The sequence below is a fragment of the Peromyscus maniculatus genome, chromosome 2 (genome assembly GCF_049852395.1).
Source record: "Peromyscus maniculatus bairdii isolate BWxNUB_F1_BW_parent chromosome 2, HU_Pman_BW_mat_3.1, whole genome shotgun sequence".
Classification (NCBI taxonomy): Eukaryota; Metazoa; Chordata; class Mammalia; order Rodentia; family Cricetidae; genus Peromyscus; species Peromyscus maniculatus.
The window spans coordinates 30,573,533-30,597,498 of NC_134853.1; the positions used below are offsets into that span (position 1 = coordinate 30,573,533).

Below are 23,966 nucleotides of genomic sequence, written 5' to 3' on the forward strand. Positions count from 1 at the left end.
GTGGTGTGCCCGTGTGCCCGTGTGCCCGTGTGTGTGTGTGTGTGTGTGTGTGTGTGTGTGTGTGTGTGTGTGTGTGTTGTGTAGTGTGTGAGACCATGTCTCTGTCTTCACCCATGTGTGGAGGCTGGAGACTGACGCTAGCTGTCTTCCTTAGATGCTTTCCATGTTGTTTACTCTGTCCAAGGCCATCCTTAGTGACACGGTGAAGTTAGCTTGCTTCAAAAGAGAAAGAAACTATCATTTAAAAACATGAATAAGGATCTCTAGTCAAATTTAAACACCATTTAAAAATTCTAAGGTGAGATTCTGACAGATGGTAAAAAGAGCAGTCGCCTTAGAGATGCAGTTTACAGTAACTCTTCCACGAAATGCACTTAAATGCCTGCCAAAAAGCATCTCAAATCATTTCTAAGCTTAAATTCCAACTTCTCCAGAGACATATGCAATATTTTTTGCCTTTTTTTCTTTGTGGATAGATTTTTTTTTTAAGGGCAGCTTTTGGTTCATAGCAACTCTGAGAGAAAAGTACACGGTTCCTGTGTACACCCTCTCCATCTCCCCAACCATAACTGTCCTGAAACAGTGTTGTATGTCTGCTAGAATAGATTAACTTACATCTACCTGAGGATTCAACCCAGGACCTTACATGTCGGTCAAGCACTCTACCAGCTCCAGAGAGTTTGATATTACAGCTTGGGCAAAGGATAAGGAGCATGTTTCCATTGTTACAGTAGTATTCTAGACTGTTTGCCCTCCCTGCTTAACCCATTCATTCAGTCCCTCCCTCCCCACCAATATCTGACCAGCACTGGTGGTTTTTAATGTTGTCTGACGTTATTATTCGAAGCAGACTCTCACCTATCCCCGGCTGGTCTCAAATGCTCTATGTAACAGAGGGCTTGAACTGATCCTCTTGCCTCCATCTCCCGGGTGCTAGGGTTCCAGGCACGAACCACCATACCCGGTTTTATGCACTGTGGGACACAGGGGTCAGTCTCGGGAACCACCCAACAGTGTCTCTCACTGGGACCCCATGTAGGCTAGAATGGCTCGCCAGTGAGTCCCGGAGTCCTCTTGTCTCTACCTTCCCAACACTGGGGGTGCAGGTGTGTGCACCATACCCAGCTTTTTATGTGGGGGCTGGGGTTTGAACTCAAGTCCTCATGCTTGGGTATCAAGCTCTTTGCTGACAGAGCCATCCCCACATCCCTTACTGTTGTTTTCTGAGATAGGGTTTCATGTATCCTGCGCTGACATCCAACTAGATGTGTCCTGCTGAGGATGAGCTGGGGTTCCTGTCTCCTCTTCCCCTCCCAGGTGCTTTGATTATGGGTGAGCACCACCACAAGGCAAACGATGAAGTTCTTTGAAGATAGATCCTTCTATATTTTGGAAGTGGAGTTTGGATTCCAGCAGAAGATAAAAGGATAATGACTTACCAGGTTTGTGGATGAGGCAGTATCATTTCACTGTGATGGCCAAGACTAGAGAAACAAACAAACAAACAAACAAACAAACAAACAAACAAAAACCAAGGCTCCTGGGCAAAAGATACAATGAGACCAAGGAGCAATAAAAATGTAGGCCTTTGCTATCTCCCCTCAAAGCTGTTCTCAGTTAACAAGCTCTTTTCTTTCCCAAAGAAGACACCCTAGAAGAAAACCGTTTTGATTGAAGGACAATTAAACAGGATCAACTTTGTCCTACAGGCTTATACAATTGAGTTGACACTCAAATTTTACTCTTTCTCAAGCTTTTCTATGGTAGACCTTTGCCAGCCTTTCTACACGCCACACACTCTCTCCTCTACAGCCGTCTATCCAGCAGTTCCTGGTTTACCTTCAGGCCACAGACGAGAAGTGAGGGTGAGGGACAGATCTCACCACGTGAACAGGTTCTGGAGTTACAGGCTGAGTCAGGACAACCCTGACTGTTAGGGGACTCTGGTCTCTCATTTTGTTCAGCTTGCTCTGTGCTATCCAACAGAACTGTCAGCAAGGAGCCAGATCTTAAGTTTAAAATGTAATGAATCTGTGTGCTCAGTGGTTACCATATTTGCCAGTATGACTCTAAATAAATGGCTTCCAAACGGGGGAGCGCACATCCCAGGAAGGGAGAAGAATACACAGACTGCAGGGAGAAAACACAGCACTCCATATATTTAAATTATTATTTGGTATGTTTTAATACTTAAAAATGAGGAAAATTGTAATAGATATATGTGTGCACACACACAGCATACGTATGTTTAATAATTTTCATCGTACTTACATAGCACTTAGCTTGTGCTTGGCATATGTTACAAATATTGATTCGCTTAATGACTCTTTGAGGTACTTTCTTTCATTATTCCAATTTTACACAGGAAGGAACTGAGTATGTCCAAGGACACAGGCATTATAGTTGGGAAAGCCGAGACTTTGAGTAGCATCTGGCTTGCATCTGTGCACTTTAACTTAAATAAGTGTATTGGTAGGGAGGGCAACAGTTTATTGATAGTAATGTTTGGTGTCTGATGCTCTAGAAGGGACCCACAGACAAAGCGGTTCCTAATCTCCAAATTTACAGGGATCTTAGAGCAGCATATCTAGTCTAACACATGTAAAGGCTGTGTGCGCCTGACTGAGATCCTGTGACTATCCCTATTATCACAACTGGACTCTTTACCAATTTTGTAATTTTGAACTGGATACTAATTTAAAACAATTGTGTTTGTTGCAGAGACATTGAAATAGGGGAGGGTGGGAAAAACGTAAAGAATTGCAGACACAAGAGCAGGAGGAAAACCAACACAACCCAAACCTGCTCACCCCTTTCCCTCCGGGCTCATTTGTGTATAGCGTGGTTGGTGGACCGCTAATTCCACAAAAATTAGAGCAATGCTTCTCAACCTTCCTCAGGCTGTGACCCTTTAATACAGTTCCTTCTCTTTGGTGACTCCCGACCATAAAATTGTTTTTGTTGCTACTTAATAACTGTAATTTAGCTACTGTTATGAACAGAAATGTAAGTACCTGTGTTTTCTGTTGGTTTTAGGCGACCCCTGTGAAAGGGCCCTTCCACTGCAAAAGGGGGGGGGTCGAGACCCACAGGTTAAGCTGAATTAGAGGTTCTGAAATAAAATTTACTCTAGCCCATTTTCTACCCCTCCCCTATTTAAACGGAATGTTTTCCTCGCCCTGCCTGCTGGATAGCCTCTGTCTCTCCAGTGTCCAGCAAACGCTGAGGGACCGAGGAGCGAGGGCTCCTCTCCCCAGCGTTATCTCAACGCCGGGTTCTAGACCCGCGATGCAGGTAGCAGAGGCCGTGGCCAGGAAGTTTGGGGAAGAGCAGAGCTCTAAGGCCCACAGTTACGAGGAAGCGTGCGGGGCCGGGGGCCGGGGGGCGGCGGGCGCAGAGCCGCTGGATCCCGGCGGCAGGCGTTCGGGAGGCGGCGAGCGCAGGTGCTCGGCAGCATGGCCGAGCCAGGCGGGGCTGGCAGGCGCGCTGGGGTGGCGAGAGGCAAAGCCTTCCTTTCCTGTTCCTTAGGGAGGCGTGGAGGCGGCTTCCGTCCATTCTTAGAGAACTTCGCGGACAGCCCAACAGCCCTTTCCGAAGGCGAATCCGAGTCAGGAAAGTCGGGTCGGGCGACCCAGGCTTGCCCCAGTCCGCTCCGGGGCGCGTCACCTCGGAGCAGGACAGCGCGCCCCGCAAGCCCGCCCGGGGAGGCCCCGGTGGGTGTGGCCTCCGCCCCAGGCCCCGCCCCTGGAGCCCGGCGCGCGGGGGGTGGTGGTGGAGGGGCGGGGCAAGGCGGTGGGCGGGGCGAGGGAACCGGGAAGAAAGGGCAGGGCGGGTGCGCTCGTGCCCGTGCTTGGCGCTTGAGCGAGGGCGCGCCGGTGCGCGCGCAGGAGGGAAGCCCGCCCGGGCGGCTGTTGTCGGGTCCGGCCGGAGGGGCGGTGAAGTCACCTGCGAGCGAGCGGCTGCGCCCGTCGCGGCCGGATCGCGCCGGCCTCGCGGGGCCCCACACACCCTGCGAGGCTGGGGCCGGGGACCAGGCGGGGTCCGCGGCCGGAGTCGGCGACGAGGAGGAGGAGTCGCAGCCTCGGCGCCGCCGCCCGCGCCGGGCCGGGTAGGTGCCGCGGGGGTCGGGGCGCGCCGGGCGGCGGCGGGCCGGGGAGGGGAAGCGAAACTTTGCGGGCCCGGGCCGGCCGCGGCGCGGGGAGGACGTGTCGGTGCGGGCGGCGGCTGCCGACGCCATGTTGGGGTCTGTGGGAAACGGGGCGCTCCCGGGCGGCTCCCCTCCGGGCCGGCGCTCGGGCTGGAACCGCCTCGGTCCCGCCGCGCCCGTCCGCGGGACGCCGCCCCGTTGGCTTGAGCCCCGGGACGGCGGCTGGGGACCGGACCCCGCGTCGCGCCCCAAGTTGTGGGGCGCCAGAGCTCGGGCCCCCGGATCGTGGGGTCTGAAAACTTTGCAGGGTCCGGGCGTCAGGGGCACGCTGTGACTTCAGCAGCGTATTTTATATGACTTTATATGAAAACGGCACCGCAGAAATTGGCTCTGAGGGGAGCAATGGCTTACAAGCGATTTGGAGTGTTTTAAAGTTTTATGATCTTTTGCTGAGTTTTTTTTTTTAAATGTTATTAAAGGTCAAGAGCTGGTTCCCGAAGTTGCTGGAGTAGCCTTGTATACTCCTAGAGTATTAAAGCAGTAAGTTGTGTTGAGTGTGTCGTGGAAGCGAATAGAACTCAGGTTACACCTAAGCAGCACTGCAGACTCCTAGTACGTTAAATTGGTAAATGCCTTCTTTGTTATGTTTTTTTACGTTGCCTGAGAGACTCATTAAAGAAACATTGAGACGTTAATGTTCAGTTGACGTTAAGGCATATGTTACTTTCTTACAAATAAAGTAAAGTAGTCCAGTGTGTTGGCTCCTGCCTGTAGTCCAAGTACTCGGCCGACCGGGGCAGGAGGATCGTTGTGAGTTCGAGGCCAGCCTGGACTACAGAGTGAGCCTTTCAGAAACAACCCCCTCCAAATCAACCAACCACAACAAATAGAATAGGATGATGTGATCTTGACGTTTCAGTTTTGTTTTTTTCCATTCTTTTTCCTTTGGTTCCTTAATGGTTGGTGAGTTTTGCCTTTATCTCCTTCTGTACTCTTGGAGCTTATGGGGGCCTTGGGTTAATTCAGAATTAACAAAGGCTATTTTTAATCACCATGGGTCATGGCAGCACTGGGATGTGGGTAGTATTAGGTTGCTTATTTGGAAAGCACATGTAATCGTCCTCCCCCAGATGAAGCTGGTGGACAGCATGAATTAGCCTAGTAAATGAATATCATTAAAAAAATAAAGACAACTTTAAAATAATGTTCAATGAGCTCTTAACAATGCAAAAGCCCTAAAACATGTCTCTTTCTACGCTTAATTTTTAAAAAACACTCATTATGTGTAGTGCTAGGCACACAGCCTTGTGGAGAGGTCAGAAGACAAATCACCAGTTTCTTCTTCCTACCACGTGATTGTGAGGATCCGGCTTAGGTGCGTAGCCTTGGGGGCTGGCGTCTTTCCTTACTTTCTAGCCACCTTCTGGCCCTCTTGTGTGTGTGTGTGTGTGTGTGTGTGTGTGTGTAGGTCAAAGGATAACTTTGGGGAGTTGCTTCTCTTCCAAGGATAGAGCTTAGGCTGTCAGGTGTGGCCTTAACCCACTGAGCCATCCTGCTGCCCCCTCATTTCATTCTTTAATAGGTTAGATTTGTCAGTTTCCTTCGTTCTTTAAAAAAAGAAAGAAAGAAAGAAGACAGGACAGGCTCCAGAAGCTGCACAGAGAAGCCCTGTCTTATCCCCCCCCCGCCCCCCCCCAAAAAAACAACCAGATTTTATTTTGCTTTATGATCAGGTCAAATTCATTATATATATACATATTTAGCCAAAACTATTTGTTTATTAGAAAGGCGTTGCTTGGCTGATTTCACAACTCTAGCAGTCAGCTGATGATTAACTGAAGACTGGTGACTGAAGCGGTCTCCTTTCTCTGTAGCATCCCATAGCTCATCCCTCTGGGGCATTCTCTGCCCTCTGTTTCTTTCCATCACTTATCCTTCTGATTGAGTTTAGGTTTCCAGTGTAACTGTCTCCTAAGAGCTGAAAATGCAAGGGTGTGGTGTTGAATCTTTTCTTAAAAACACTCAGTTAAAGCCGGGGAGTGGGGTGGGTGGGGTGGGGTGGGGTGGGGATGTTTGTAGTGGGACTTGCCTGGAATCCCAGCACTCTGAGGCAGGATTGCAGTTTGATCTGGGGTGCAATAGTGAGAACTTGTCTCACAACCGAACCCAAACAGAACCCAAACCACCTCTTAAGGCTGCACTCTTTGAAGCTTTCTGCCCACAGTGCCCTCAGGCTTCCTCTTCCTCTCCAGATTCAGTTCCCTTCCCCCATGGTGTCCTGGAAGTGTTGCATAGGTCTGTGTGGCGCGTCCTTGGTCCAGCAAGCAGAGAACATAGAGGCTCAGGGAAGGTTTGAATGGATTCCTTGTACATGTGCTTCATGAGTTTACCAGATTGTAATTTCCGTGGGATAGTTGTTAAGTTTCTGTAGTCTTTCCCCTTTGTACCGTGAACTCCATTCAGTCCACAGATTAGGTGGTCAGACTTTTCCTTTTTAGTTCTTTCTTTTTAAAAATAATTAACTTTGGTAGCTGAATTTTGACGTGGGGATAGACTTGAATGTTCATGGAATTTCCAGTCGGACGATGACTGACATGTAATTGTGGTGAATGGAGAGAAGCTCTGGATGAACAAGAAGGTACAGTCACTGGTTAAAGTGTGATTGGCTACTTTGCCCCTGAAGGAAAATGAGAAGGTTATGTTTGTGTGTACATGCCAGTCCATCAGACTGATTTTGTTGTGGTCTTGTCACAGTTGTCTTAGGAAAAGTGAACACAGTCTGCTTTTCTATTGATACTTACCTTGGAGGCTCAGCTTTGTGTATACCAGCTCTTTGCGTAAATAGTAATCATCAGTCTGACGGATAAGTCTGAATGCTTAAATGTGCTTTTGCAGTGCTAACTTAAGTTGCAGAACTTTTCTAGGGTGAGGTAGGTGTTCAGTAATTTTGTAAGGACTGTAGAATTTGGATTAATGTCTTGTCCTCACCTAAGAGAAGTCTTTTTTCAGTCTGTTTTCTGAGGCAGGTTTCATGTAGCCTAGGCTGGTCTCGAGCACCATATGGAGTTAAGGAGTCTTAGGCTCCCAATCTTCCTGCCTCTAATAGTCCTTCCCTACTGTACTTCAATTATTTATTTTTTGTGGATGGTGTTTTCCTTTTTTGAGAGAGTGTTTCCTTATGAAGATCAGGCTGACCTCAAATTCTCCATCCTATGCTTCTGCTTCTTCCTCAGTGGTGGGGCTGTAGGTGTGTGCCACATTCGAGCTCCTCAGTCTAAAGCACAAACTCGTGTGCACAATTTGAGGAGGACCTGGGAGGAAAACAGAAGGCATTTTAGTAATTGCTGTGAGCACACTGGAAAGAAAGCAGCTTGAATGCTGGGAAGAGCCTTTGCTCCGTGCTGGCCAGATTCTTGAACAAGCCACTCCATTCTCTAAGCTTCACTGGAGCCGTTTGTGACATGTTGTGAAGATTCACGAAGATGCTGGTGTACGTGCTTGGCACACAGTAGTATCATTTTATTGAATTTTCCCCTTAACAGCCGTCTCCTCTGTGGACAACTACTGAACTCCCTCCATTCTGGAACTCCGCACGTGCTGACTTTTCTGTTTGACGGGTGGATACCCAGAATGATTATCTTTTGGATTCCCTGAAGGACTTCAGGATAAATGCGCCAAACCAATTTCTTCTTCCTGCAACACTAAGAGTCCACTGCAGGCTTTCCTTCAACTTTTCATCCGGGTATTCAGTCAGTTCCTGAATTGTGTCTGCTGCTCTTGAGTCCTCCCCTTGCCTTCATTATGTGCTCCATTGTTTTTGTGCTTTTTTGTTAGAGTGTCTTAATCACACAGAACACTGGGTCTCACTGATGCTTCTGTGCATGTATACAGTGTATTTTGTTAGCATGTCTTAATCACACAGAACACTGGGTCTCACTGATGCTTCTGTGCATGTATACAGTGTATTTTGCATTGATCACCTTTCTTGTTTTCCTGTAATACTCTTCTGATTTCTTGGCTTTCAGTCTTGTGTTTTCATATTCTCTTACTGTGGTGATATATTGTGCACTCTAATAAAGCTTGCTTGAGGATCGGATGCCGGCCACTGAATTAGACATAGAGGTCAAGCATTGGTGGCACACACCCTTAATCCTATCACTTGGGAGGCAGAGATCCACCTGGATCTCAGTGAGTTCAAGGCCACACTGGAAACAGCCAGGCATGGTGGCACACGCCTTTAATCCCAGGAAGTGACCGCAGGGTGGAGAAGGGTGTACAAGGCGAGGAGACAGGAACTAAAGCAGCTCAGCTGAGACCCTTTTGGGTGAGGACTCAGGATTTCAGTCACAGGCTCTGGGTTTTCTTTTTTATTAAAGCACTGCTTAAGATTCAAACCACACTTCACTTCATCCTGTGTGCTGTTTCTGTATACTGATTATTTTCTTGTTAGAAAAATTTTCTTTGGCCCCTGTTGCTTGTATATTCAAATCTAAATTTTCCGATCTTATATTCTCTGGTTTTATCTTTTTTTTTTTTTTTTTTTTTTAAAAGATATTTTTAAACTTTATTTTTAGTTATGTGTACTTGTGCTTATCTGTGTGTGGATATGTGCACATGAGAGCAGGTGCTTGTGGAGGCCAGAAGAGAGTGTTGGGTTCCCTGGAGCTGGAGTTATAGGGTCTGTGAACCACCTAATGTCCATGCTGAGACCTGAACTTGGGACCTCTGCAAGAGCAGGTTTCACATAGCCTAGCAGGCCTCTCACTGTGTAGCTGAGCATGACCTTGAACTCTTGATCCTCCTGCCTCTACTTCTCCAAATGTTGGGGTTATAGGCATATGCCACCACACCCAGCTTCAGTCTGATGCTTTCTTTTGTAGTTTATCACCTATTTATTTTACCAAAATTAATACTTGTGCTACAGCAAGATGATTAAGCAGGCAAATGCTATTACTGTCAGGCCCGATGATCCGTGTTTGATCCCTAAAACTCACATGGTGGAAAAAGATCAACAGTTTTTGCAAATTGTTCTCTGATCTGTACTTGTGTGCCCTGGCACTCCTGTGACCAAGTATGAGCATATACACACACACACAGATATAAAAACTATTTTTTAAATTAGTACTCTACCACTGTACTTCCTGCTTGCCTTCCTTCACATAGCCTGGGCTTAGGCATCTCTTTTCCTAGGGTAGACATACGTGCCATCTTCTACCCTTTCAAATAGTTTAACCTACATCTTTTTTTTAAATTTTGAAATTATAGTTACATCATTTCCTCCCTTCCCTTTCCTCCTTCCACCACCCTTGTTCTCAAATTTGTGGCCCTTTTTTGTTACATATATCCATCCATCCATCCATCCATCCATCCATCCATCCATCCATCCATCCATCCATCCATAGATACGTATATTCCTATATACAGAAGTGGAAGCTGCTTGGTCTGTGTAATGTTGCTGGAGTGTATATGATCTCAGGGCTGACATTTGGTATTGGATAATGATTAGGAGGCTCTTTGCTGGGGAAGACCGTTTTCCCAGCTCTCAGCATTCCCTTGTTGCCTGTAGTTCTTAGTCTAGGGTTGACACCCCAAGAACTTTCCCCTTCCATTTTAGCATGTCCATTGTTGTAACTGTTGTTCAGGTCTTGTCTGGGCATCCATGTACAGACTTCACGGGTGTTTCTCCTCTGATATTTCTAGGAGATAGAATCTCACAGCAAACTTCCTGTTTCTCTGGCTCTTAAAATCTTCTACCCTTTCTTCTGCAATCATCCATGAGTCTTAGATGCAGGAATTGCATCAGTTGGGACTGGGCAACATACTGTGATGTCTTGTTCCCTGCATTTTGATTAGTTGTGTTTTTTTTGTAAAGGTCTCAGTCTGTTGCAAAGAGAAGTTTCTTTAATGAGGGGTGAGAACTACTCTTTATCAGTGGGTGTAGGAATAAATATTTAGAATGTAGTTAGAAATTAAGCTGGTTTAGTAAAGTGTCAGAAACAAAAATCCCAGCACCAGGCATGAGAAGCCATGTTTTGAATTGTTGGCCAGCATGTTGAAGAGCCTCCCCAAACATTCCAGGCTATTACCTTGCCCTCGCTTGCCTCCCTGAGGTGGAAGGAAATCCTGTTGTTGAAGACACCATGCATTGACACAGGACCCAGAAGGACCTGAGCTGATCTGACCTGAGGAAGGCACCATGCAAGCTTCCAAGGGAGGGAGGCAACCAACAGTCCTCCCCAGCTCTGACGCTATGGGTCACACCAGCTGGCATGACATAGTGGCCCTAAGAGTGCAGTAGTGGCATGCATACCTTGGTGGTAACCAGCAGCCCTCTAGTGGGATTCAAGGTCTGCCCAACAAGAGGGAAGCCGTACCTGGTACTGGAGACCGAGCCCTGGGCCTCTCTTGATAGGAGAAGAATGTACGTTTTTATGTTTCAAGATTTGGGCCTAGATGTCCACATGGTCAGAATTATCACAGCTCAACTCTTAGCCCTAAGACCATCTTTGTGTGTTCCCTGTGTAATTATCTGGTTCTTTGCTTCTCTGCTGTTTAGACTTTAAGAGCACATTATTCCTCAGTTTCTAGTACATTGCAGGGATACTAGACCCCTTTCTTACCCTGTTTCTTTTTGTTGGGGGGGGGTGTTGTTTATTTGTTTTTGAGACAGGATCTGTATAGCCCTGGCTGGCCTGAAAGTCAGTTTGTAGACTAGGCTGGCCTTGAACTCACAGAAATCCACCTATATCTGAGTACTGGAATCAAAGGTGTGTGCCACCATGCCCGCCATTTTTTTTCCTTTGTTAATTGCTTCCATCATTTACTTTCCTGTAGAACAGACCTGAATTATATATACTTGCTTGTATTAACTTGAGATTATAGCTACCTTTTTTTTTTTTTTTTTTTTTTTTTTTGCCACAAAGATTTTAGCTTTGAGTGTCGTGTTTACTGGAGTTTTATACGGTGCCAAATGGCTAGTGACTGTTTTACTGCTTGGAATCCATTGATATCATCAATGATTGCTTCCACATTACTTAGAACCATAGGGATCATTTTATACTTAACCTCCATCCCCTCCCCATGCTCAGTGTTCTATAGGACACTACTACTGAGCTACATCTCCAACCTGGTGGTTAGTTTTAGCTTTACATCCAGTTAGTCATGGTAACCTCACCCCCAACTCCCGTCCCTTACTCTGTCAGGCCCTAAACCTCATGTAGCCCAGACTGACCTGGAACTTAGAGCTGACTTCCTGCTTCAACCTTCTAAATGCTGGACTGCAGGTGTGAGGCCACACTCACCTCTTAGATCCTGTTTCCAGCTCTTCCTTCTAAAGCAGTGGCTTGTACTGTTTGCATAGTTATTTTAGGAAAACTTAGATCAAATCAGACTAGTCCTTCCAAAAGTTTAAGCAGGAAGTCTCAGGAACTAAGATAGCGTGGTCAAGTATCTTGCCTTTTTCTTTCCTCTCACTCCAGTGACTCCAACATCCTCTACTGAAACTGTGTGCATTAGTGTAATAAAAAACCACACTTACTTCAGGGTTTGGTTTTCGTTTTCTGTGTGTTTTTATATATTTCCTTCTGAAATTTCACTTATTCTTTCAGATATTAGAATGGTAAGTTATGTGTGCCACACATTCATCCCCCCCTCACTTCCTGGTTTGCTGACTTTTTTAGTATAATACTTAACCAATTGTGCTTTATATTAAAATTGAATGTAAAGCCTTCATTCTCTGTGTCTTGTTCATTCTTTTTTCCTACCAAATATAAATACAGTGAGCAAATCAGAAGTATTTTGAGTGATGCTAAAGAAAGTGTTGGAAAGCTCGAGCGTCTGCCCCTTTGCAGGGTTGCTCAGTTCTTCCTAAGCCGAGCGCTGCTGCTCTCAGGCCCTCTCTGCTCAGTGTTGATGGTAGAAATATGCTTGGGGCATCATTTTGTATTGACAAAACAGCTGTGCTTTCAGAAAGAGAAGAAGTCTTATAGATTATTGTGACATATTGGGGACTTTTTTTTAAATAGGAACTTCGGGCTGGATGTTTAGAATTCATAATTAGATATAGTTAGATTTGCTTGTCAATCTGAAATTTGTGGATTCAGTGAAGTGCTTGGTGTGTGGGGAGCAGTTCCTGTTTTTTTTTTTGAAGATCAGCAGGCTTTAAAGATTGATTTTCAGCAAACTCCAGATTGAGAAACTGCTGTTACCTGTAACTGCGGTCATGTTCAACTCAGTGTCTATTCTGGCATGTAGAATGCAGCAATTTTGCAGGTGCTGTTTGGAATACATAATTGTGGAAAATACTGTTTTGTTTTCAGGAACTCCCAGATTATTTGAAGTAAACATGTATCCAAATGTCAATGAAATATATAATAAAGTCTGTGCTATTAAGTGGTGTGGAGATTTAAAGATGAAATAGTGTCTGGCTCCCAGGCTTTTGGCCTGAGTACCTCTGGAGGGCCTGGTGAGATTTCAGCAAACAGAAAGAAGACAGGAGGAGGTGTCCTCGTGCTGAGTTCAGAGAGGGGAGGAAACCCAGAGCAGGTTGCTGGTGAGAGTCTGGTTTATGTCACCAGAGAGAAGGTGGAGCAGGTGAAGATGGGGAGAAAGACCGCAGGAGGCTGGAGTCCATGTGGAAAGTTTGGGTAGCCCCTCCCGCCCGGCTGGTGGTGGTTCCTGGTCAGAGCTGTAGCTGGAGAATGTTAATCTTGCTTCATTTAGGACCGACTGTTGGGAGACTCGGAGGATTCTTTAGAAACTTGAAGTCCATATTCCACTCTCCCGAGTAGACCTTTAAAACAGACAGCAGCTAGTTCAGCATCTCCTCAGTGAGTGATTCTTCTGTTTTCCCCCTAAAATCTTGACCCGTGACTGTTATTCTGTGTAGCACGCTGTCTTTCTTCCTCAGACCTGTCCTGTTTGAAGCCTCCTTCACTGACAATCTCCACAGTCCCTTTAGGAATCCTTTGCACATGTCTTACACTGGAGCAGGCTTCCCCACTGAGAAGCTGCTGTCGCTCCTGGTCACGTTCGGTTGTGCTGGTGGCGTGGATATAAAGCTTTTGAATAGTTTAGTATGTGAACTGCCAGAGCGAGCATGCTCTGTTTTTGTAGGTACCGTTGTGATATCAGGTTATAGGAAATACTTTTGTTTTCAGGAACTTCCCAATCTGTTTAGAGTAAGCACATATCCAAATTTGGGCCTGTTGGTGAAATAAAAGCCCTCTTGTCTGACATTCATTTTTATTTTTTGTCAGTGGCCCCTCCTAGATACATAATTAAAGGTCTACATTGGTAAATTATTTCTGAAGGGAAAAAAATCATGTATCTCCTAGCATCCCATAAAAATGTGAGTGTATTTAGCTGTGAAGTCATAAGAAAGTTATTTAACTTAAATTATTTCAAACATATGGATGTTTCGCCTGCATGTATTCATGTGCACCACAAGCTTGCCTGGTGCCAGCTGAGGTCAGAAGAGGGTGCCAGATACCCTGGGACTGGAGTGACAGATGGTTATGAGCTGCCAAATAGGTGCTGGGAATTAGACCCCAGTCCTCTACAAGAACAGCCAGCGCTTTTAACTGCTGAACCAGCTCCCCAGTGTCATGAATTTGAGTGAATGGGGACCCCCAGCTGGCCAGACCAGGGTATCCCATGTCTGAGGGAAAACCTGCTGGGCAGATGCAGCGGGGTGGCAGCGCGTGGAAAGTCATTCACCCAGGAGCTGCATCCACGTGGAGAGTTTATTATAATAGAGAGATGAAGAGAGAGACAAGGAGGAAAGAGAAGGGAGAGAAAGAGGAGGTGTGCACACCTTGTGGGCATGGGGGGAGAGACAGACAGACAGACCGAGGAAGGGGAGGAGTTTTTCCTTAAAATGAGGCTTTTATGTCAGGATGCAGGATGGGGTGGGACTTGAAGGGGCAGGTCAGAATGTTAACACCTCACCTATTTGACCAGCTTGTTTAAGAAATAAGTTTTTATTTTGTTTGGAGAACAGTCCTACAATGTAGTCCAGGTAGGCCTGGAGCGTTCGGTCCTCAGTGCTAGGGTAGTAGGTGTACAGGTGTATGGCACCCTACTAGGCTCTCAACCATTTTATGACTCGGTTTACATTTACTTATTGTTATTTATTGATTTGGTAAAGTGAATTATTTTCACCTAACATCATCATCATTCTTATTCTTTTTTTTTTTTTGAGACAAGGTTTCTCTGTGTATTCCTAGCTGTCCTAGAACTCATTTTATAGCCAGGCTGGCCTCGAACTCACAGAGATCCGCCTGCCTCTGCCTCCTGAGTACAGAGATCAAAGGTGTGCGCCGCCACCACCCACCTTCACGTAATATTATTAAATGAAAGAGTAAAGTAAATGTCTAATAGGCATTGATTAAACGTACTTGCTTTTCCTTTCATGATTGAGATTGTGAAATAACTTACCTTTTTAATTTTAGGCAGATGTGGTGCCTAGGGAGACTTGCAACAGTGAATGTAGTTTATAATATGATTCAACTCTTGAAGTTTCATTTTTCTCTCAGCTTTGATAAATTTAAACACAATACAAAAGTTTGTTCCCTTTTTCTTATCTAAGAAGTCAGTCTATTTCCTTTATTACCACTGATTCTACAGAACATGTTAGTGATTTGCTACCAGGGCAGAAATCTTAGTGGACAGGCCAGAGAGGCAAAGTCTCTTCTGATTGAAAAGGTAAACTTCACTCAAATTTAGTTTGCTAAAATTTCAAGTGTTTCTTCTTTGTTTTATTATGCTAATATTTTATTTACACTTTTGCCAGAGTAACTTTATTATGCTGGTTATTAGATTATGTGACTACTAAAAGTAGGTAGGCACTAGACTATTTATTTGGCCTACATGGACTGAGAGGATGGGGTGGTTCGCTCTCCTATCCCCATGCCCAGGCAGGCTGTTTTTCCTACTGTTTTGTTTGGTTGCGGAAGTTTGGTTGCTGGAGGTCGGAGCAGGCTTTCTGCCACAGAGCTTTGTGTCCAGGGCACCCCTTTGTTTTCTCTTCCCGGCGGCCCAGCGTTCTCACCCTCGGCTCTGCTCCTCTGTGAAGTTTCGGTTCAGCAGTACCTCGCACTTGAAAGTGTTGATCAGATGTTTGCAGGAGATGCCTTGGTGGTAGAGCATTTGCCCTGGGTCCAGTCCCCAGCCCTGGGCAAGGGGGTAGGGAGTCAGGGGCGGGGGTGTTGGGGGTGGGCGTGTTGGTAGATTCTGGCAAATAGGACTTGCTGGAAATGGAAATCCAGCCAGCCCACTTATTATGTAAGGTCAGTATTTTAAAGACAGAAAGTACCTTACTATTTTATTGAAGGTGGCTGCTGCTGCTTTTTCTTTTTTAAATTAGGCCTTTTGGCTCATAGTTTTTATTGTTGTTGTTGGGTTTTTTGTTTTTTACTGTAACCTGTTAAGTTTGAATACTGGAATTTATTAACATCAGAAATTGTGAGTAAGAGTAAGAAAATAAGTTTGGCCAGGCATGGTCCACACGCCTTTAACCTCAGTCAGAGGCAGGCAGCTTCTGTGAGCTCCAGACCAGCAGGCCTGCTTGGTGAGACCCAGCTCAAAAGGAAGGAAGGAAAGAAGGAACTTAGGCTGAGATGAGACGCCTTGATTTGCAGGCGGGGGACCAGCACTGTAGTCTGGAGACCAACACAGGTGGGTCTCCTTAGTTGTGAATGGAGTCTCTGTGTTTGTCTTGTCTCCTCCAGGGTTACATGTCAACAGGTGCTGAGCGTGCCCCATGAAGAGTGTGCCCTTTAAAAACATGCAGTCCTGTCTGCCAGAGAACGGAATTGGTTTTCTTCCTAGTCCTCTATTCTGTGGTAGTCTTTCCCGGGAAAAGCAGGCAGCAGCCTTCAGATTGGACCACATTTTGTAGCCCACTTTCCCCAAAGACCCTCAGTAAAGCATGTAGCGACTCTGTCCTTGAGGATACCAGTGCTCTTGCATTCTGGTCATCACAGCGAGTCTCGGGAGGTCTTAGTGCCTGGTTGTGACGGTGGGGAGTTAGGGCCCTGGAGAGAAGTCTCTTTGGCGTTGAGACAGAGGATCTCTTTTACCAGAGAAGGTTGCTTTGGGGTGTGTAATAGAAATGTGGGTCACAGTGATATGTATGCTCTTTTGATGACTTTCTTCACTACTAACCCCCCCCCCCCACTCCAGTATAGCTTGTACACGTGTAAAGCAGGGCTTGTGTATTTTCTAGTCCATTGCTCTTCATGTCAGACACATGGGACCTATTTCAGGACCAAGAAAGATAATGGAGGGTCTGCTTAGAGCGGAGCCCTTAGGTTCTACATACCCATTGCTTTTCAGACATAGGTCAGAGTCTGGCAGTGAAGACAGAAGAGGGCTGCCATGCTTACTAAATAAATGGAGATAATAAAATGCATCATTTATCATGGAAAGAATCACGAGAGTGTGTGTTTTTGTATCCTTGTAGTATGTAGTGTATTTATGTGCACCTGCCAAACTTTGGGAATCATTTGTTCTAGCCAAAGACTAATTCTTCATGCCCAGACTTCTCCAAGTTGCATCCTTAAATGGGTGAGAGCTCATGAGCCAGCTCAGTGGGTAAAGGGGCTTGTGCCAGCCTGGTGACCTGAGTCCTTCCATCTCTAGGACCCACATAGAGGTGGAAGGAGAGAACGACCTACAGAGTGGTCCTCTGACATCCATGCACATCCACACAGCAACAGCAACAACTACAGTAATAATAATAATACATTTTTAGAGGGGGGGGATTTGTGAATTAAGTAAAAATTCAGTCCTAATAAATTGCTGAATTTGAGCAGTGACACATTATTGGTAGCCTGGCTAGGGAAATTGTGGCGTTTTAGGTCATTTGCTTACATTCCTGGGTCTTCAGTATGTGTAGGGTTTCCAGAGTCTAGTGACAACTTTGTGCTCTTCCATGTGGGTAGAATGCTACCATATTATGCTGGTGACAGTACAGAGACATCGGGCTTGATCCTGGTGTGCTGTGACAGTCTCAGGCCAAGTCATGTAACCCTCTGCTGTTTACTCATCCATAAGACGGAGCTCACACCACACACCTTGGTAAGGTTGCAGTGAGTAGGAAGTGCAGCCGTGTATGTGCGTTCGGCACCTTGCTCAGCTCTGTGAGAGTCAGCTCCAGGCTGTACCCGCCTCTCTGTGCCAGAGCTGCTCACATTAGCTAATGTGAGAGGAGAGGCTTCCCTGGGAATCGTGAGTACCTCTGGCCACTCACAGGGTATGAAACCGTTTTAGCCAGAACTAACAGATAAGAGAGTCACTGTTCACATTAATGTGTTGAGCCCAGCAGTGGCCACAATAGGAAACCTGTTTGCACTGTTCAGGAGTTGGTTTAAATGCGGACAAGTAGGTTAGTTTTTAAAAAGTGCCTTTGCTTCTCTGAAATTGTCCTTTGTGCCTAAAGTGTGTCCCCTTACCAATTTAGAGAGGCCTTTCTTGACCATATAGTTGGGGTGACTTCTGATTTATCTGTTCAACTTTTCCTTTGGTGTTTGGAAACAGTCTTGTGTAGACTGGCCTTGTTCTCCTAACTCTCCTGCTTTGGCCTTCAAGGGCTAGGATTACAAGCATGTACCACAATCTGGATAAAGGCAGGGGATCTGAAATTCTGTCTCAAGTACAGAGGGGGGTTGCAAGCCTGAGACCTGGAAGGAAGGGGGGGGGGAAGAGGAACGGGAAAAGAGCTCACAGCGTTAGTTCCTGCTTGGTTCTGGATTCTGTTTCCTGTTTCCCCTGGAAGAGTAGGGGACTTGCTTGTATTGTGTTTTTTCATGCACATAAATCAGTGTCTGAGGAAGACTTTTTTGAATGGTTGAATGTAAAGCCTGAAAATACTTTGCATAGATAAGTTTCTATTGTAGATACTGTTTTTTTTTTTTTTTTTTCCGAGACAGGGTTTCTCTGTGTAGCTTTGCGCCTTTCCTGGGACTCACTTCTGCCTCTGCCTCCCGAGTGCTGGGATTAAAGGCGTGCGCCACCACCGCCCGGCTGTAGATACTGTTTTTTAATTTTATTTTCTGTGTACTTTCACATTTTATGAATAGCTATGATTATACTTTAGTAGTATATTTAATCTCAAGATAAATTTTTCAGTTGTATTTTATGTCTCTAAATTGATTATCTTCTTGACAATATGCTGTGTTTAGTTGGCACATAAGATGTGAGTATCTTTGAATCTGCAGTATCGTAGGTTTGATGAAATGTAGTGTGTATTTGAGATGGTGGTGATGGATAGTTGGAGACGAGACAGGACTGGTCACTTAGTTAAGACCTTCAAGGTTTGAAGCCATCCGTTGTCTCGCTCACTGATGGGAGGACCCTCAGACATGCCAGTGCCCCTCCTTGTGAAAGGCAGCAGAGATGCAGGAATAGCCAGACTTACAGTAAGCTGCTGATGGAAGAAGGCAGGAAGGGTCACAGTATCATCAGTCGGTGAGCCAAAGACAATTTAATCACACTGTTTGTCTTTAAATATTTCCTTTCAAACCTTGGTGTTTTTCAGTGTGATTGTTAGTGTAGTAGTACTCCGGTTAGTGGTTGAAATAGAACACCATTCAGGGACTTGAGAGAGCTTAATATTGGAGCTAGAGATTAGATCTGTGATCATTAAATAAACAGTTTTTTTTAAACATTATTAAAATGTTCTTGTTTATCTTGAGTACATTTTGTACTTCTTGTCAGTTTAAAGATGGCTATCAGAGGGTCCCTGCCTTTCAGGTTTCACTGCAGCCAGTGGAGGCATGGGCTTCAGTCCGTTGGTAAAAAAGAAGCTAAGGAACACAAAGAATGTGACCAACATGGAGGATGGAGTTTGCTGCTATTGCTGTTTCTGTTTCTGTCTCGCATAGAAGGGTGTACTGGAGGAGATGCTCACTGAGATTGAGGATGATGAAGAGGCAGCTGGAGTTGTGGGTAGTGAGGAAGACAACAGTGGAATGCACGTAGACACACACGGTCGTGTTTGCTTCACATACTGTGTTTTAGGCAGGGAATGACTTAGGCTGAGGTTGGGGAAAACAAAAACCTGGTAATAGCTGGATGTGGTAACACATGCTTGTCATCCCAGTGCTCAGGGGTCTGGGATAAGGGGGTGGCAAGTTCAGGGCCAACCTGGGCTACGTAGTGTGAGATCCTATTTCAAAAACAAAACAAAACCAAAAACCTACCATGTAATTAAGGGCCTTACACACTATGCTAAGCTTCATATATTTTAAAGATTAAGGGGAATCATTTGAAGTAACAACAGCAGGATCAAATTAGCATTTTAGAGGTCACTGACCAGGGATTGGTTTAGAAGGGAAGCCTGGAAGCAGGGAAGCATGTTGGGAAACATTTGGGAATAATCCAGGAAAGAAAATTAGCCTAGGCTGAGAGGTTGTATTTTATTGGGAAAATAGTGGTCATGTTTTTTAAGTGTGTATGTATTAGACATTCTGTTCTCCAGCATCGCATTGAGATTCGGTTTCATGGAATTGGGTTTGTTATTTTGCAGAAGTAATGTGTTAATTGTCCTGTTGTTTTTATTTGTGCTGGTTATAATGGCACACACTTGAGAGGTAGAGGCTGGAGGACTGTGTTCTAGGCCAGTGAGGGAGGGCTACAGTGGAGGACTGTCTCTACAGCCTTTGTAAATAGTTGTGTGACGAGGATTGTGTTTTGTGGAAGGGTAGATATTTGGATTACTATAAACACTGAAGATGTAGTATGCTCAGTCATTATTTTACAGGGAAGGAATATTGGATAATTTGCCTTTGGAAAAAGCAGTGTCTTGGGCGATTAAATTTTGTTATTTTCTCTTACAGGAATTTATAATTTATAAAGAATTGTGCTAATTCTTTTTCTTTTTCTTTCCCAAAAGGTTATTAGCAAAAAATGGTGGATCGCTTGGCAAACAGTGAAGCAAATACTAGACGGATAAGTATCGTGGAGAACTGTTTCGGAGCAGCTGGTCAGCCCTTAACCATCCCTGGACGGGTGCTCATTGGCGAGGGAGTATTGACTAAGCTGTGCAGGAAGAAGCCTAAAGCCAGGCAGTTTTTCCTGTTTAATGACATTCTTGTGTACGGCAACATTGTCATCCAGAAGAAAAAATACAACAAACAACACATTATCCCCTTGGAAAATGTCACCATTGATTCCATCAAAGATGAAGGAGAATTACGGAATGGATGGCTTATTAAGACACCAACTAAATCGTTTGCAGTTTACGCTGCCACCGCCACCGAGAAGTCCGAGTGGATGAACCACATAAACAAGTGTGTCACTGATTTACTCTCCAAAAGCGGGAAGACGCCCAGCAGTGAACATGCTGCTGTCTGGGTTCCTGACTCTGAGGCCACCGTGTGTATGCGCTGTCAGAAAGCAAAATTCACACCCGTGAATCGGCGGCACCATTGCCGCAAATGTGGCTTTGTTGTTTGTGGTCCCTGCTCTGAAAAGAGATTTCTTCTCCCCAGCCAGTCTTCTAAGCCTGTGCGGATATGTGACTTCTGCTATGACCTGCTCTCCACTGGGGACATGGCTGCGTGCCAGCCGACTAGATCAGACTCCTACAGTCAGTCATTGAAATCGCCTTTAAATGATGTATCTGATGATGACGACGATGACGATAGCAGTGACTAAGGACATGTCTTGGAGTATTTAATTGGGTGCAACTACCTGAGAATCAGCTTTGGGGGAAATGTAAAAGTCCTAGCGCTCTCAATTTTGCTCTAGCCATGACTTTGCCTGAGAAAGTCTTGACCTTTGTGCCTCTGTATCCTATAGGAAGTAGCCCCTTCTCTGCTCCTCTCCGCACTCTCACAGGGACAAACGGTTGCACATATATCTGATACAGTCTTGGCTTCTGTTTTCCTTACTTCTAGATTATTTTTTTGTAAGTGGGAAAAGGTGTTTATTTAACAGATCTTGTACTACATTTTTCCCACTGATAAGGAAAAACTAAAAGCACAGAATGATGGGAACAAGAGTATAAAGTGATTAATAATATTAGTGGCTTTTCCTCAAGCATTCTATGTAATGGTTAAGACATCAGTGGCAGAACGTGGTTTGGAAATTCTTTACTTCTCTTTCTTGAATGCCGAGTGGTGCCTTACTGTGGCGGCGTTGTCACGTGAACCACGAGCCCTACCTTCTTTCTTTGATGTAAAACACACTGGTGCTTTTACAGGTATGATAAGTGAGTGTTTGATGGATATAGTTAAGAATATTTATTTGACAGCTACAGGAGCTAAATCTTCACTCTTATATGAATACATATTTTTCATAAAATAATTGTGATTATATTTTTACATCATCTAGGCACCAAATTACAATGGTCACATATATATGTTTGAAATTAATCAGCTGCCACTATCAGGAATTTGATTTGAAATATATCACATAGAATTGGCATATTCCACTAGCTTCTACTTTCCTAAGACATTTTTACATATAAATTTATTTGCTTTACATTATTTCTAAAAGGAAAAATTTTATGAAACCCTCATTTTTTGAGATAGGGGTTCTCTGTGCAGCCTTGGCTGTCCCGGAACTCACTTTGTAGAGCAGGCTGGTCTCAAACACACAGGGGTCTACCTGCCTCTGCCTTCCAAATGCTGGGCTTAAAGGCTTCCACCACCACCACCACCTGGCAAAAATAAAGTTTTTTTTTTTGTTTTGTTTTGTTTTTAAATTCCACAGTAGAACATGGAGTCTACAGGAGAAGGATCTAGAGATTGAAGTTTGACTAGACTCCCTGTCTTCAAGCATCGTCAGTTTTATTGTGAAATTATTTTGATTTACATGTGGTGTTCAGTATTTTATGGAGTTTGTGATACACCAGTTTCTATTTTTGTAAAACAATTGTTATGTTTAATCTGTTTCTGAAATCATTTTGCAATATATGGAAATAGAGCAGTTTATGTTTCTAAATTGTGACCCTCAGTGAGACTTCTTTGAGAAATTGGAGTTCTTCTCTTGTGTTTGGAGGCAGCCAGAGGTTGAAGGCCCATTCACTGCATAGCACTGGACATGCTGCACACCTTCTGGGCACTTGTGTGCTGCAATAACTAGATTTTTAAATGTGGGAAACCAGAGGGCTAAAAGTTTTCATTTTTTTTTTTTTTTTTCAAACTGAAAAGCCTGCATAATTCTGCAGATGTCCTGGAGTTTGATTCAGTAACTTTGGATGGAAGATTCACTGGTAGCTCACTGTGTGGTTGCAGTACTAATTTCACATTGCTGTTCAGTTGTGGAAGCATCTGAGCTATATAGGTCTCCCTGTAGGAAATGTGAAAGGAAAGCACAATAGAACTAGGGCTTGGGATTTTTGTTCTTGTTTTTGTTTTGGTTGATTTTACTATCAGATGGATTTTTATTTGTTTCAAAGCAACATAAACATGTAGTCAATAAGCATATTTGAAAAGGACCATTAAATCAGAGAAATTTGGATGGAAACTTGCTGTACACAGGAGTTGAGCAAATTCAGGAACCAAAGGGAAATGTCCTGAGATAACACTTGCATTGTCAACCTCTATTGATTGTTTTTACAATAAAAATATTTTGCAGCTTACTTCCTGGTTTTCTTTTTCTTTCTTTCTTTTCTTTTCTTTTCCTTTCTTCCTTTCTTTTTTTTTTTTTTTTTTTTTTGCACATTGTGATATTCTGTAATTGGACTTTTCTTTGGGCTTCCAGCTCACAAATAATGACATGGAGAATTCTTATTATGAAAGCTCGGCCTATAACTTAGGCTTGTTCCTAATTAGCTCTTACAACTTAAATTAACTCATTTATATTAATCTATGTGCTATCCTGTGGCATTACCTCTCTTCCATCTTGCCCCTTCTTTTTCCTGTCCTTGTCTCCTGGCTTATCCTACATGCCTAGGTTCCTCTTTCTCTTCCTTTCTTTCCCCAGAAATCCCACCTGTACCTCCTGCCTAACTATTGGCTGTTCAGCTTTTTATTACACCAATCACAGCAATATACCTTCACACAGTATACAAATATCCCACATTTCCCCCTTTTTGTCTAAATAAAAAGGAAAAGTTTTAACTCTTAACATAGTAAAACTATGTACAATAAGAACAATTATCAGGTAGAATTACATTTACACTGTCTAGTCCACGTGTATTAGGCAAATTTGAAGAAAGTATTATACTTAAACCACTTTTTATCATAACTTATGTTACCATTCTAAAAAAATCTTTTTAGACCTTAAACAACGTAAGCATTTATGTTTCTCAATCTTACAAACTTTATATACCTTATGTAAATCTCTTTTTTAAAATTTGCTATCAAGGAAAACTATACTATTGTCTTGAATCCCCATCAGAGACCCAAGAAGGATATAATACTACCTGAGTAAACAAGAAGTGCAGAGCAAGCAACTTCCAAAACTATAGAAATGACAGAAACAGCTGGTGGCCTACCCTCTCAGCTAACAGCTTTGAAAATGAAGCAGAATTTTTAGGAAACTTTTAACAGAGTCATTCTGAGAGGTTAGATCATCTGAACTACCTTCATTGGTGTCTGGTTCTTTTTTTCTGAGAACACACAAACTTTTTAAAGATAACGTGTATCTCTGCATTAATGCAAGTATGGAATGTGTGGTGTATACAAGGCAGCTAAAGATGATTTTTTTCTATGTTTGAAGCAGGTAAAAAGCATCTGTTAACTTTATAAGTCTATATAACCAAGTCTCTATCCTTGCCATATGAAGGATGTCATGTAATAAGTCATGAGGACTCTGTACCCAGCAAGATTTATGTCCCATCCAGTCTCAGAGCTGTTCACCATGTCAG

At 44.2% G+C, this 23,966-nt stretch overlaps 1 protein-coding gene across 3 annotated transcripts; it reads left to right on the top strand.

Annotated features, from left to right (window-relative positions):
* The first annotated feature begins 3,952 nt into the window (after positions 1-3,952).
* Positions 3,953-22,736, top strand: Plekhf2 (pleckstrin homology and FYVE domain containing 2). Of its 3 annotated transcripts, none has more exons than XM_042270855.2 (2): positions 3,953-4,108; positions 20,043-22,736. In XM_042270855.2, exon 2 carries the CDS (start codon positions 20,057-20,059, stop codon positions 20,804-20,806), a length of 750 nt encoding a protein of 249 aa, XP_042126789.1. In that variant the 5' UTR covers positions 3,953-4,108; positions 20,043-20,056; the 3' UTR covers positions 20,807-22,736. The 3 variants fall into 3 exon arrangements, with proteins under 3 accessions (XP_042126789.1, XP_076420027.1, XP_076420026.1); XM_076563912.1 differs by lacking the exon at positions 3,953-4,108 and adding an exon at positions 4,211-4,687; XM_076563911.1 differs by lacking the exon at positions 3,953-4,108 and adding an exon at positions 4,756-4,772.
* The last annotated feature ends 1,230 nt before the right edge of the window (positions 22,737-23,966 follow it).